The 16,384-nt window shown below is 40.5% G+C and overlaps 1 protein-coding gene across 1 annotated transcript; it reads left to right on the forward strand.

The window, feature by feature from the left end:
- The first annotated feature begins 248 nt into the window (after positions 1–248).
- Positions 249–9,409, forward strand: LOC109431469 (uncharacterized). Its single transcript, XM_019707680.3, has 3 exons — positions 249–402; positions 501–836; positions 7,403–9,409. The coding sequence occupies exons 2-3, from the start codon at positions 577–579 to the stop codon at positions 8,907–8,909; spliced, it is 1,767 nt and encodes a 588-aa protein (XP_019563225.3). The 5' UTR covers positions 249–402; positions 501–576; the 3' UTR covers positions 8,910–9,409.
- The last annotated feature ends 6,975 nt before the right edge of the window (positions 9,410–16,384 follow it).

The raw sequence follows: 16,384 nt of genomic DNA on the forward strand, positions 1-16,384 counted from the left end.
ACAATGCACAGTAAATGTGAACAGTGCAAAAAGTGAGCAAAATAACAAAATGAATTTAATTTGTAAATTTTTCTGTTTTTATTCAGCTTGGGTTGATTTTTAGTATTAGAATAAATTTACAACTAGAGTTAGAGGTTAGGTGAGATTTCGAAAGAAGAACTCAAATTAAGGTATTTAGTATAGCGCGCCCCAGGAGAAAAACGACGCAGATGGCGAACTCAATTTAAGTGTGCTTTGGGCTTAGCGTGGAAGTGGGTAGGCGTATTTCTGCTGATGGGTGGGTGTAACCTCCAGCAGAGCAATCCCCACCCAATGTCAAAAATATTTTGGTTTCGCGAAAAAAAAAAAGTTCGATCTGTTTCGGGTAGCCTGAGTTTTCTCTAATTTCATCGCTTTGCGAAGGTATTTATTCAATATTTCTTGTTAGTTTGTTTAACTAGCTTCGGCTAAAGTGTAAAAATACAAATTTTAAATAAATCCATCGATTTCTCCGACGGCAGGACGAATCCCGAGCATCTCCATCGATCGCAGCCAGCAGTAGTGGTAACGCGGGGGAGGTAAACAAAGCGAGATAAAATGGATCCCATAATTGATTGGCAAATATCGCGTCACGACATCAAATCCCGCGGCCAGTACCTGCTGGAAACGGGCAAGTGGGCCGATTGCCATTTCCTGGTCGGACAGGAACCGAACCACCAGATGCTGGCCGGCCACAAGCTGATTCTGGCAATGGCTTCGCCCGTGTTCGAAGCCATGTTCTACGGAGGGCTGGCGGAGAAGAACGATCCGATCCCGATACTGGACATCGATCCGTCGGCGTTCAAATCGTTGTTGGAGTGAGTATATTTCCGGACATTTTGTGTATGTGTATGGTCAGGGAGATGCTGATTGCCTGGGAAAATCCCAGTCGTGGGATTCAGTTAGAGATTTCACCTGGATCCCTTCAGGGATTCTTTCAAAATTTTCTCTAGACTTTTATCCCAGTATTCCTTTGTGATTTCTCCCGGGATTCTTCCCGTAATTACTCACTGGATTCCTTCAAAGATCCCTCTTGGGATTCCTACATTAATTCCCCTTGGGATTGCTCCCGAAATTCTTTCTTTAATTCATTTAACGGTTTCTTCTGGGATTCCTTTAAGATTTTTAGAGATCTATCCCGAAATCATTGAGGGATTGTTCCAGGATAATCAAGAAGACTACTTTTGAGATTCTTTCTTGCATTAATCCAAGATTCGTTTGGGGATTCCTTCAGAAGTTTCTGCCGGGTTTTCTTCCGAATTCTTAATGGGGTTTCTACCGGGGTTCCTTCAGGGATTTTTCCCGGGCTCCCTTCATTGAGTCCTCCCGGGATTGCTTCAGGCTTCCTTTGGAGATTTATCTTACAATTCTTTAAGAGATTCTTGCAAGGATTCCCCTTCGCGGATTTCTCCAACATTCTCTCAGGAATTCCTCAGAAATATGTTTACTACCCGAAAAAAAAACTAGAAAGCCGGAAATATTCAGAGAATTTTGTTTATCAGGGAAACACCTGGAATACTCGGAATATTTTGAATATTCAGGGAAATTTTACACCGATAAAAAATCATGTCTATACCAAGTAGTGAACTTTACTACTCGTAGATCTACTCAGAAGTAGAGTCCACAGAGTTTACTACATTGTTGGTATCAATCTGGTAGTTGAAATCAGTCGAGAAATACCGTTACAATGACTTTTTCCAGTCAGGGTTTATTACTGGAACTACTTTAGAAATATTTCTTGGAATGCCTCAAGAGTTTGTCACAGGATTCATTTTCCATGATGTTCAAGGTTCGAACATTTATTTTCCTTAAGAATATTCTGAGATTCCTGAATTAGTAATCGAGTTTTCACGAGCAAAGGCGATTCCTTAACCTCAAATCTACCTGTTCAACGAATGTAAATTCTTGATTTTTCTCAATAAATTGGCTCGTAGTTTGCAGACAATGACGAGAACAGCTGTTTCCGACCATTTTCAATTTGATTCTGATCCTGAATTCCCCGCAAATGCAATTTTTAGGGTCGTTGAACAGAAAAAGTGAGGTTACGAGACGCCACTGTTCACGAGGATTTTTTTTTTCAGAATTTCTTCTAGTTGTTTTTTGGTATTGGTCCCAGAGTCCCTCGTGGGATTTTCCCGAAGTTCCTCCTGCGTTTTGCCCAAAGAAATTTTCGCGGGCTTTCTTCCATGATTGATTTCGAGATCTAAACAAGAGTGTCTTAAGATATATCGCTGGTAGTTTCACAGATTTTCTTTTAAACTTTCTCTCGGAACTCCTCTTAAAGATTTTTCGCGATTCCTTCCAGTGTTGTTTATGAGGCTTCTCCAGTAGATCTTCCCGGGATTTCTTCCAGAGTAGCTGCAGAAGTTATTTATGGGATTTCTACGACGGCTCCTGCAAGGATTTCTTAAGGAATTTTCCACAACTCCTGCCTGGATTTATTTAGAAATTCCCGTGAGTTTTCTTCAGAGTTTTGCTTTTCATTTCTACAGGAAATTGTTTCAGCTTGAAAATTTCCTAAAGATTCTTGCAGCATGTTTTTTTAGTTGCACCTGAGATTTCTCCGGGGTTTCTCCCGGTACTTTTCTCGGGTTTCTCCCGGTACTTCTATCAGAAGATTCCTTTCGGTGTTGGGATATCTCTCAGAGTTTTTTTCTGAATTTATCCTGAGCTTTCTTCTAAGTTTTTAGTGCCTTAGGGGATTTCTGTATACAGCTTCTATAGAACCTATTTCTCATAGAGTTCTCAGGGTGTCGACTACCTGGAAAAACCTGGAAAGTCAGGGCATGTCAGGCAATTTATCTTTGGACCTGGAAAGTCAGGGAAAGTCAGGGAATTTTGTTGATGGTCAGGGAAAAATTAGCACGATAATCATAAAACAATATATATGAGTTATACAAATCCCTACAAATATGAAGTTTGAAAAAAAAGTTGAATTGTTTCTTTAAACTGTCGAATCCATGATTCAGACTTACGATCAAATCAATGTATGATCTTAAAATTTTTCAGTTAAACGTAATGTTGTTCTGAATTTCATTATTAAGGACAAACGTCTTGAAATCCCGCTTCAACATTGCATCGAAACTTCAAACGCACAAATCTCAAGAAGCAAGCTTCAAACAACAATGTATTTCATTATTCTGTTCTTGCTCACTTGTAATTAGCTTAGAATAAAAAGGTCAGGTTCACTGGTTTTGTTTACGAAGAGATTTGTGCCCTCGAAATCGTGAGTAGGTGCCTAAGTCAGCCATTGTGGCGGCCATTTTGGGATTCTAACAAGTCTGTCCTTAAGCCTTATTTCATGTCACCTTTACATGTTTATTTTCGAGCAAATAAGCTGAAAATTAAAAGGTCCATTCTTTGGTGATAACGTTTTGAGATACCTGATGAGTTCTAATGAATTTATTGGTAAATTCAGTCTTGAGATGCCAGGAAATTTTGTTGTACAGACCACTGATGATTTTATTTAATTACTGGAGAAATCTTTGTTGAATTCCTAATAATCAGGGAATATCTTCAATTATGCGTACCAGATAGTATTATACCCAAGTTTAATTGTTTGGTGATAACATGTGGGTTATCTAAAAAAAAAGCAAAATCTTTGCGTTTTGCAAGAAAACTCTTCAAGAATCTAAAGATAAGTCTACAATAGAGAAGCCATCGAAAATTCCGATGAGAATATAGAAGGAAGCTAGTGACGAGATTATCAAAGATGTACCAACAGAATTGCAAATTGTTTAAGATAAACGCACAATAAAACAGATAAGATCTTCTCTTTTATACTGGTTGACTAGAAAATTCTAGACAGATTTCTGAAAATGTTGAAAATCCATTCCTTAAAAACATTTGAAAAGCTTCAGCTACATCAAGATGATAATGTATGTCACTAAGACAGGTCTATCAATCTCCTAAAAGTCCTTCATACGGAATTCATGTTGCAGTTCCTAGTTTTTGGAAGAATTTCGAAACATAATCTGCTTGACATCCTGTAATCCTATTTTAGGATACAACAGAAATTCAATCAACCCTAGCAGAGTAAAATAGCTCAATAATAGCATATTTTTAACGGAGATCAAAAAGTGATATTTGTTTGTTTGAGATAAGAGGTAGGTAAAAGTACTGAAAATAATATCTCAATTTTACTCCTCGAACATCATCATCATAGCACATTTAACTCTTGGTAAGATCTAACCAATAGCAGTGAGCTATTTGATTGATCTTCAAATATCAAATTTTGCTATTGGTTAGATGGTTAAAGAACAAATTTTTGCTATTATATTCAGCACTTTTACCTCTTATCTCAAACAAAACAATATCACATTTTGATCGTCAGTACTTGACCTCTGCTCGGGAATGTAGAAGTATCAGGTAGAGTATAGCAAGAAAATGTGTACGAATTTTCAAAAGTTTGATGGAGCTAATGGAGTTGTGAAAGGTACAACACTACCAAAAAATCTCGCTCGTCGTATACAGTTTTGGTTGCTTGATGGCGCGCGTGCTGAAAGGTTAAAATATGTGACAAAATTGCAGTTACAATATCTGAACATCTGGAGTAGCTCTAACTAATGAAACAAAGTCAAGATATCATTCTTATGATGTTCTAGGGATAATGTCTATTGAACATTCTAGTTGTGATTTTAGCGTTATTTTTAAAAGAGTTTTTAGTTGGTCTTCTGAATAGATTTTATCTAAATTAAGGAGTTATTGGTGGACATATCAAAAGTTACTTCCAGCACAGCGTATCAGGAAGAAGAGTTCTGAAGAAAAACTGTCAATTTACCTTAAATTTCTTGGAAAAGATCTGGTAAATTTTCATTGTTTTTTCTCTATTTTTTCACTTCTAGAAAAAAACAGGAAAATTCAGAGAAAGTTATTATATCTCATGAGCAGATATGATTGTTTCGCATGACCTTGAATTTTCAGTGAAATAGACTGTGTGGTGATCTCATCTATGAATGCCACGATAAGATATTAGTGTTGCACTTGTGTGCGTGGATTCACTAGCGAACGAATGGCCTAACCATAAACAGTCGGCACCACTCGTCAGTCTAGTCGACGGACTTGAGTAGATCGGACGACATCACAGACTGGAAAGTCAGGGAATTTGATTTTCAAAATTGAGTCGACACCCTGAGTTCTTCTCGTGATTTTTTTTTTCCGAGCTTTTCCCAGGCTATTCCTCAAAGTTGTTCATCGCATTTCTTGCAGTGATTCCGATGAAATTTTTTTGCCGATTTTATCAGAACCATGCTTTTTATTTCTGGAATATTTTTTAAAGATTTTTTTTCACGGATTTCTCAGAAGTTTTTCTCGGAATATTTCCTGTGATAACTTACAAAATTCTTTGTAAGAAATTCCCGTAGAATATTGGAAGGAATCCACGTGACATCTTGTGAGAAACCCCTCAAATATCTATCCGAAAAACTTGAGAGGTAGTTTAAAAGAAATCCAGAGAATAGCTGAGACATCTCGGGAAAAATCTGTGTGTAATCTTGGCAGGAAATTTTAGGAGAAACCCTAAAAACCTCTAAGAAATCCTGGGAGAAACTTCCGGCGAATTTCTGCAAGAACCTCGCAAAAATTTTGAAAGAAACTGTCGAAAAGCTGTCCCGGAATACCACTTAGAGAAATTCATGAAGAAACTTTGGATAAGATGTTGAACGATCTCCGGGAGGAGTCCAGTGAGAAACATGGGAACATCCTTCTGAAAAAAAAAACCTGGAAGCTACCCCAGCAGAGACTCCATGTACAACTCCTGCAGAAATTATGGGAGAAACTCTGCTAGGAATCCCAAGAACAACTCTCAGAAATCCCGAAAGAACACCAAAACAATCTTTTTGGAAGTATTCATCGAAATAGCCAAAATTTTCAATCGGTATCCCCAGTTTTTTTTTTTGAAATTGTTTGTGGTTTCCAATGTTCTATTGAATTTTCATCTAGATCTCAACATTACTACACCACCAGCACAGACTTTTCAGTTCAGTTTCGAAACTGTACTAGCAATTTAACCGTCAGGCGACTGTGGAATTGTGGATTGGACTTCCTAAATGTTTTTTTCCCTGATTTTTAGAGTGTTTGGTTGTCATTTCTTATTAAAAGAAATTTTCGGTAGAGTTGTCAAATAAATTTCTTGTAATTAACCCGAAAGAATGCTGGAAAAAACCTAGGAGTTTTGCAAAAAAGGTACTTGGAAGAATTCAGCTATTTGGTGGGATTTCTATGGTGGAAACTTGCGCATTTTAGTTCTGTATAGTTTTTGAAAAGAATATACTGCCCCACTCGCATAAATGTCCCATATGAATAGGAAACCCAGCAAAGATGGGACTGTTATGCGAGTGGGGGCAGTATAAATTTCACAAAATTTTGGGATCATTTTTGAATTAGGTACATGTTTTCAAAATGCCTCCCTGGATAAACCTGGAAAACCGGGAATTTGATTTTGTCTTATGAGTAGACACCCGGGTTTCCTTTGGAATTTTATCCCAGAAATCCTGCAAGGATTTTTTCCGAGGCTCCATCAGGGAATGTTTTATGTTTTATGATTTCTTTAGAAATCCTTTCGATTTTCTTTCAGGGATTGCTTCAGGATTAGCTCAGGGACTTCTCTTGAGATTCTTTCAGGTATTACTCAAGGATTCTTTCAAGGATTGCTCCGGGGATTGTATGAGAGATTCAGGAATTCCCCCTAGACTATTTAAATATGCAACATGATGAAGAAACACCCCTGATTATATGGCCTTCTGATAGACTATTTCAAGGATTCCACCAGAGATCAATTCCCAAATTTTAGAACGTCCGATATGAATGTAAAATTAGTAATATAGTTCAGAAATATCGGCACTTACTCACTAATAGGGTGCGGGCACCAGTTTTGGCCAGTCTAAGGGAAACCATTTTTATAAAAATAACCAATAATCCTATGAAAACAACCAATGCGTCAAAAGAAAGGTTTCAATCTATATTTGAAGGAAAAAATGCAGAAATCATGCCAATACTTGATTTTTGTATTAAAAGTGGCACTGGCCAAAATAGAAGCTCTGCCGCAGTTTTGGCCATATTCTTAAGTTTGGTTTCTATTTTGGCCAATCACGTGTATTTCTTATGGGACTGGCCAAATTAGAAGCACCCTGGCCAAAATAGATATATGGGAGCAGATTTTTTAAGGAAATATATTTTTTTCTTCCAGTTTTTAATCAAAATGTGTGGTTTTCACAGCTGTAATCATCATATTGTATTAGGATCTACTAGTAAAAAATAAATTTTCGCCGATTTAGATCGCAACAGGCTCAATACCGCACTATGGCCAAAACTCCGGACTGGCCAAAACTGAAGCTTCTACCCTACTAACTATTATGTATTTCATTCCCTCATCTACATCTTCCAGGTATATCTACACGGATAAAATCAGCATCAATTCGGTAGACCGAGCTTGCGAGTTGTGCTATGGTGCTAAAAAGTACATGCTTCCTCACGTTGTCGAGCAGTGCATAACGTTTCTGTGGTCGGATCTTTGCCCCAAGAACGTCTGCCGAGCCTATGAGTTTGCCAAGTTGTTCGAAGAGCCACGTTTGATGGAAAAGTGCTTGCAAATAATGTGCACCAAAACGATCGACGTAGTTCAGGACTCGAGTTTCGAAGATGTCGAACTCAGCACGATCATTACGATCCTTGATCAGGACGTTTTGAACATCGACTCTGAGTTAAACCTATTCTGGGCGATCAATAAGTATGCCGAAAAGCATGGGCTATGTGCAAGCCGCAATCCGGAAAGTCAGTCGAATAACGACCAAGATCCGGTAGACTCGCCGCAATCCCCTCCTACGGTGGACGTTGAAGCAGGTCCTTCAAATGCCCAACGCGCTGGAGGAAACCCCAATGTTCCTTTGGGAAACGACCAACAAGTAGCTCCAATTCCTCTGGTGAACACAAACCGACAGCAAGAGTTGCCCACAATTCGAGATGCCATACGTCGAATTCGGTTCCTGTCGCTGAATCCGCAGCAATTTGCCGAAGGACCAGCAAGAACTAATCTTCTGACCCAGTCGGAAGCATTTGCCATCCTGATGAACATCTCAACGTCCAACAGTTGCTATCCGATGCCCGAGGGCTTCACCACCAACAAGAATCCAAGGAACGCATTTTCCGATTCTACACCATCTAGCCCAATGGCCGGACCGAGTGGAAACGTTCCCCCCATGGGTCACCGTCCCGGAACTGGAGCTGGTCCGAGTGGATTGTTCACTCAGCATGTTCCTCCGCCGCAACCGGCTCCATTGCCGTCCCAAACAGTTCCTGCTCCAGCTCCCGCTCCAGTTCCAGCAGGACACCCGGGCAGCCCACAAAGTCCAGAATTTTATCCAGCAGATTATTTGGATGAGCTGCGCACCAATGACTCCAATTACGATCGGAAATACTATTGCCGACGGATCATGCGCCAGCAAACGGAATGCCTGAATACTTCCGTTCTGGATTGCTCTTTGACCTTCATCGTGGACCGATCGGTATGCATCACGGGAATCGAAGTTCCCACTCAGGTCCAGGGCTCTTCCATCGTGGGAAACGATCGCTACTCGGAGCTGCTGTACGCCCACCTTCTGGATGCCCACGGATCGCGCCTGACCTACACACATTGCAACCAGCGGGTCCAGTACAACTCGATGCTGGAGATCGCCTTCGATCGTCCAGTATTCATCCAGCGGCACAAGATGTACAAGATCGGGGTCGTGTTCAACAAGGTCGGATGGTACCCGGTCAGTCAGTCCGTGGCCAAGGTCAACTGTGACAATGTTTGCTTCACGTTCTGCGTCGGGTCGCAGTCGGAATCGGTCCGCGATGGGCTGATTCGAACCATCGTATTCACCTACACGCGAGATGGAATTGCATATCCGTAAAGGGATGGAAGTATCTATTTTTAACATTAGTAAACTACTTACCGTCGTCGTATATTCATAGAGTGAACATCCACATTATAACAGAACACTATATGAATCAATCTCAACTATATGTATTGTTAATCACATATTCCTTACATTTATTTTCAAACCCTGCTAGGAAATTTCATGAAAATGTGAAAAAGGTCATTGGTAACCTACTGTCTTTCACCTGATTTTTCTTAGCCATTTCTCGATAAGATGGAAAGCTTTTTATGGTAATGAGTATTAGACTAAACAGAGCATAATGCTAAGCATCTTCCCTACGGCAGTAAAGGCTGTTCTTATTGTTTAAGACAATTATTCACCTATTTGAAGCTTTTGGGATAATCTGACAAAAGTATTTCAGTTAATTATCCAAAAAGTTATTCTTCTTCATATCTGCATTACTTGAAATCAGTTCTGGGCAACATACATACATACTTAAACGTAGATTTTGCAATAAACTATGATCATTAATATATTGGGCGCGCTCATTTGGAAAGAAATCCTAGTCTTTACATCGCTGGAAAAAAGTTAACCCTTTCCTTCGTGGGAAGGAACAATTTAAAAAAAGCGTTTCTTTAAAAAAAAAATGCTTCCACAAACGTTATTGCAAATGGGCCGAGTTTTCCGAAATCTACATACCTAACAACGAGTTTGTCGAAAACCAAAATGGCTCTAGTCTAGAGCAACGGAGCAACCTTGCGAAGTAGATAGTTAGCAATAGTAGGTACGACACAACACAGCCACGTGCCCAGAGAAATGTGGATCACGGATCATACCTGGAGGAAGATAGAGAAGCGAAGGAACGCCAAAGCCGCGATAGAGCGAGTGAAAACACGAGGAGCCAAAGTCGTAGCCCGTCAGCGCTGTTCGGCTCTCGAGAAGGAAGTGAATCGCTCATGTAGACGGGACAAAAGAGCGTGGGCGGACTCCCTAGCCGACGAAGGTGAGAAAGCTGCATACACCGGCGACATTCGTCTCCTGTAAGATGTTTTACGTCGTCTTATTGGGACTAAGAAGAATGCTACGATGCCCGTGAAAGACACGTCGGGACAGTTATTGACCGACCCGGCTGACCAGTTGAAACGTTGATTTGAGCACTTTGGAAACCTTTTTCAAGTGTCGGCCACGCCATCAACACCTCAGCATGATCCCCCAAGTGTTCAACGCATTACCCTTGTCCAAACCGAGGCTCCATCAGTGCAGGAGATGAAAACAGCCATCCGTAGTATGAAATCGAACAGGGCCCCAGGGGTCGATCGCATATCAGCTGAGATGCTCAAAGCTGACCCCGTAGTATCCGCACAACTATACTGCCTCAATTATTCTGCAACATATGGGAAACCGCGACATTTCCGGCCGACTGGATGCAAGGCTGGACTGGACAAAGGTACCCAAAAAGAGTGATTTGACTGTATGCGATAATTGGTGGGGCATCATGTTACTGTGTGTTGTTCTCAAAGTCCTCTGCAAAGTGATCCTTAACCGGATACAGGATAAGATTGACGCAACTCTCCGATGGCAGCAAGCAGGATTCCGTGCCGGACGACCGTGTGTGGACTATATTGTCTGTCATGCTCCGCGTCATCCTGGAGCAAATCAATGAATTCCAAACATCTCTATACCTGGTGTTCACCGTCTCAATCACGAAAACATGTGGAAAGCCCTCATGCGCAAGGGTGTCCCTGAGAAAATCATCGGCCTCATTGAAGCACAGTGCATCCAAAGGACATTTTCATGCAGAGTACTGCACAATGGTGTCTTGTCCGACCCCATCCAAGTCGCCGCTGGAGTGAGGCAAGGATGTATATACTAACACCGCTGCTGTTCCTCATCATAATCGACGAAATCCTGCTAGGTGCGATTGATCGTGAACCATCGTGGGTTGCTGTGGCATCCCATTACCATGGAGCACCTAAATGACTTCGAATTGACTGATGACATTACTCCTAGGGGCTAGACACTGTGCAAACGAGAGCACCTTTGAGAGATTCTGAGTTACTCTTTTTATCGATGATCGACGAAATATGTTGAAAGACATCTTCAAAACTGCAATTTTCATTCAGCACACGCAACACTTTGCAGTTTGACATTGGTGCCAGATCACACTTTGGCAAAAACGGGAGAAATTCTGAGGAGCTGTGAGGAATTCTGAACAACACCTCGAAAACAGATTTGCTCTAGTTAGCTCTGTCTTGCCCCTAGCGTTACTCTCCTAACTCAACGGCGCTCTGATAAGCAAAGCAAGCTCGATGATCTTGCTGATCGCTCCTCGGCGGCAGGTGTTACCATCAAAGTCAACAAGACTAAATCGTTGGATGTAAACACGGTCAACCTTTCCAGCGTTACGGTAGCTGGGCAATCAGTGGAGAATGTTGAAGGTTTCAATATCTTGGTAGCCAAATGGCGGCACCAGGAACGTGATATTCACGGCATTTTTGAAGGATTTGCCATACGGCGTAAGTCTGGTCTATTGTCGACCGACCGTCGATGAAGCATGCTTGATACTTTCCCACGAATTCATTTGTTTTAGGTGACAGACTACAGAAGATGACCTGGGATAGCACTTCAAAATGGTAATCGTTCTGAAGTTCGCACATTCCAAATGGTCGCCTTACTTGTGAACGGAACAGATTATCCCTTTCTTTCACTCCTCCGATAGCTGTTCATTTTCTCCGATACTGACTATCAATCGGTGCAGCCAGGAGACCAACTTTTTTGGACCCATCTTGATGAATTCATCTGCGATAGCAGCTTTACTTTACTTGCTGCTTTGTTGGTTTTTCGTTGGTGAATAGTATACTTAACTTCCCTAAGTGTTGGAGTTGGATCATTTTTGTTCTCTGCTGCAGTGGCCTAGCCGTGCCCTCCGTTGCCGTGGACTCCCGAGCTGGAACGAATAATGGGGCACGTTCGGTGTAGTACTAGATTTGTAGTAATGAGCTGAATTTTTGTATGGTGAGAAGGTCAATTCTCCGTTTCTGCAAAGAAATGGTTCAAAAAGCGTGGGTATTATGATTCCTTGCCTAATTTGATGTTGTTTGAGCAAAACTTTGGATAACTGTGTTGTTTATGTTGCAAGAAATGAAGAAAACAACAACTCTGTTGCCCTAAGTTTTGCTCAAACAGCATCAAATTAGACAAGGAATCATGATACCCACGCTTTTTGCAACATTTCATTACAGAAATGGAGAATTGACCTTCTCACCATACTAAAATTCAGCTCATTACTACAAATCTAGTACTTCACCGGTCTGTCCTATTGCCGCATACTAAAATCAGGTATACTACCAAAACCAGTATTGGTATTGTGTAAGTATTGTGTCACTGGCCGAAAATGCCTCACTGAGTTATTGGTTTGGTATAGGAGGCAATCAGTGAAGTACTAGATTGAAAGTAGTGAGCAGGATTTTTGTATGGCGAGATGATCAATTCTCCTTTTCTGCAATGAAATGGTGCAAACAGCGTGGGTTATATGATTTATTGACTAATTTGATGCTGTTTGAGCAAAAGTTTGGGTAACTGTGTTGTTGAAGTTGCAGGAAAAAATAATACAATAACACAGTTATTCAAACTTTTGCTCAAATAGCATCAAATTAGCCAATAAATCATATAACCTACGCTGTTTGCACCATTTCATTGCAGACATGGAGAATTGATCATCTCACCATACAAAAATCCAGCTCACTACTCTCAATCTAGTACTTCACTGATTGCCTCCTATTGAGGACTGATTGATTCAATAATTGAATAGGACGCAATCAGTGAAGTACTAGATTGAATGTAATGAACTGAATTTTTGTATGGTGAGATGATCAATTCTACATTTCTGCAATGAAAGGGTGCAAACAGCGTAGGTATTATGATTTTTTGATTAACTTGATTCTGTTTGAGCAAGAGTTTGGGTAACTGTGTTGAAATAAATAATACAACAACACAGTTACCCAAACTTCTACTAAAACAGCATCAAATTAGCCAAGAAATCAGAATACCCACGCTGTTTCCACCATTCCATTGCAGAAATGGAGAATAGGACAAATCGGTGAAGTATTAGATTTGTAGTAATGAGCTGAATTTTAGTATGGTGAGAAGATCAATTCTCCTTTTCTGCAATGAAATGGTGCAAAAAGCGTGGGTATTTTGATTCCTTGTCTAATTTGATGCTGTTTGAGCAAAACTTTGAGCAACAGTGTTGTTGTTTTCTTCATTCTTTGCAACACAAACAACATAGTTATTCACAGTTTTGCTCAAACAGCATCAAATTAGGCAAGAAATCATAATACCCACGCTTTTTGCACCATTTCATTGCAGAAACGAAGAATTAACCTTCTCACCATTCTAAAATTCAGCTCATCACTACAAATCTAGTACTACACCGAACGTACCCCATTCTCCGTTTCTGCAATAAAATGGTGCAAAAAGCTTGGGTATTATGATTCCTTGCCTAATTTGATGCTGCTTGAGCAAAACTTTGGATAACTATGTTGTTTGTGTTGCAAGAAATGGAGAAAACAACAACACTGTTGCTCAAAGTTTTGCTCAAACAGCATCAAATTAGGCAAGGAATCATAATATCCACGCTTTATGCACCATTTCATTGCAGAAACGGAGAATTGACCTTCTCACCATACTTAAATTCAGCTCATTACTACAAATCTAGTACTGCACCGAACGTGCCCCATTGATCATCTTACCATATTATCAATCCAGTTGAAAATCGGAGTTTTCGACTAGCGAAGTTGGATTCTTCTCCAAATCCGTGCGTCGGACCTTACTTCGGAAGTGGTGCGCTCAGGGCCGGATCTAAGGGGGGGCCGGGGGGCCCGGGCCCCGGGCCCCCACATTTTAGGGGCCCCACAAAAACCTTTTTTGGTTGCTAACATTAGCTTTATTTTTCATATTGCTCAAGTACTGTTCGAAAATTGGGAAAAACATTTTTGGTCATCCCTCCAAGGGGCCTCCACATCCGCTCGGGCCCCGGGCCCCCACAATGCTTAATCCGGGCCTGGGTGCGCTGTATAGTATCAGGCCCGCTAGACAGCGCACTACTTCCGAAGTTACGTCCGGCGCATAGATTTGGAGAAAAATTCAACTTCGCTAGTCAAAAACTCCGATTTTCAACTGGATTGACAATACAAAAATCCAGTTCACTACTTTCAATCTAGTACTTCACTGATTGCGTCCTATTGCATTTTATTCAGGTTGTAGATATTGCATTTTGCATACCTGAATTTGGTATTGCACAGCTTCTATTTTCTCCTACTCGGGTACGTTCTCCATGCCATTCAGGTGCTGATCGAAGTACATCCGTCCATCAACATGCTCCTATCATTATCATTGGACATTTCGGCTTGCGGCACGAAGCTGTTCCGGGAAGCGTTGAGTTTCTGGTAAAACTTCCGTGTTTCTTTGGAACGGCACAGCAGTTCTATTCCTTCGCATTCCGCTTCTTCCAGGCAGTGCTTTTTCTCCCGAAAGAGGCCGGTCTGTTGTTTCCACTTCTCTTTGTAACGTTCTGTGGGGTTTCTTGCTGCAGCATTACCGCCCACGCTGCGTTCGTATTTGAAATTTCAATGCACTTCTCTTCGGACCATTAAGTCCGTCGACTCTTTTCCGAGGCAGCATTGGGTTGCTTTAGTTGCTCTAGGTTGTACCGTGGTCGCCGGTACCGTACAGTGTTGTAACGGAGAGTTTTGGAAGCAGTTTGACCATCATCCGGTAGTGGTCAGAGTCGATGTTAGCGCCACGATAAATCCTGACGTATATAAGTACCACCCATCAATTAGAACGTGATCGATTTGCGATTTCGTCTGCTTTGGTGATCTCCAGGTGTAACTATAAGAGAGGACGTGTTGGAAAAAGGTGCTACGTGTGGCCATGTTGAAGGCGTCGAAATCAGCTGAAGCGGACCGCTTGAGACTCCTATTTCTCAGGAATGTGAAACGAAAAATCAACAAACACGGTATTTTACGGAAGGTGAACACATTTTATTTCTATTTCATTATATGTATCATTATGGAAGTATGCTTGATGGTTGTATTCCGAACTAAATGCTTCTGCCGCAATTGAATTTTTGACACTAATTTCAGGTTTGTCAATTTGAAGACTTTCGTTTTGAACTACGAGTTACAAATAAATGCCACACATTCAAGTTATGTGTACAATGTTTTATCTTACACTGAATATATTTTCATACTGTTTCACTAACGTTCAAGAATTTGAATAAAAAGGGATTTGAAATCCCAGAGATCAAATAGAACAAGCATCAAACATACAGTTATGGGATGGCTTTAGTTATAACTATTGTGATTATTGTGGATAGTCAGATTAATTGTATCGGTATAGTTGTTTGGCTTAGTCTTTAATTTTCAGTGTGTTCCTCTTCTCTGCATGCACGATTTTTGATCGAAATCGTTTCTTTTTTTCATCGAGTTGTTAAAATTCCGTAAAAAAGTCTAATTGCACGATATTTTTTTTCTTGTTACATCGATTTTAAATCCGTACATTTTTTGTTATCTAATCCTAGGCTTCCGAACGATTTGCTTTTTTCGTTTTTGGTTTTTTGATTTTAGTGTACCGTTGTAAAAAATACGACACATATTGTATGGGTATTACATATTGTATTAGCATATTCGGGATATTTCGTTCCGTGGACAATGGTTTTTCGTTATTTTTACGTTTCTTGACAATATGTCAGTTAAACTTACGGGTGTTATATGATCTTAAAGGTACACCAGACACATATTGTTAAGTATTTCTAGTAATGTGTTTTGGTTTAATGTAGGGCTAATGACGTACACTATCCCTGTGAATGATACGAACTGTGTAATTGGTGTGTAACATAACGAAAACACTCTAAAAGTAATGTCAGTGCACCTTCGTGACAAACACATTAATACGATGGAAACTCCTACCACGCTCATTCTTTGCAAATCTCAATAGCAGCGTAAAGCCTAAAAAAATGCATTTCTATCCCACCTGTACATTACCGTAGCCAACATCAATGAGGTACAGATACAGGTGGCGCAGATAAACATTGCGAACCACTAGTTGTCTCTTTCGTTCTACCGCTGTTCTTATGCAACTCAATTAGTGACGTCACTAATTGAGTTGCATAAGAACAGCGGTAGAAGGAAAGAGACAACTAGTGGTTCGCAATGTTTATCTGCGCCACCTGTATCTGTACCTCATTGAGCCAACATCACTTCGACACAACCTATCTTTCAACACAGTTGCATAGTTTTAATGTTCACTGCGAGAAGAAGAAGAGTTTTATAGGTCCCCCTCTCCACATCCGTTATCGCCTCTCCTACAGACTTATTAAGTTACAGTAATTTTAGTCGCTCTGACACATAAATTATGACACTCACTGATCGTATATGAATGAAACGTAGAACAAAATATCAAGCAGTCAGAGCTTCGTGTTTTATCATGAGTTTCAGAAAGAAAAG

This window comes from Aedes albopictus, chromosome 1 (genome assembly GCF_035046485.1).
Source record: "Aedes albopictus strain Foshan chromosome 1, AalbF5, whole genome shotgun sequence".
In the NCBI taxonomy this organism is placed as follows: Eukaryota; Metazoa; Arthropoda; class Insecta; order Diptera; family Culicidae; genus Aedes; species Aedes albopictus.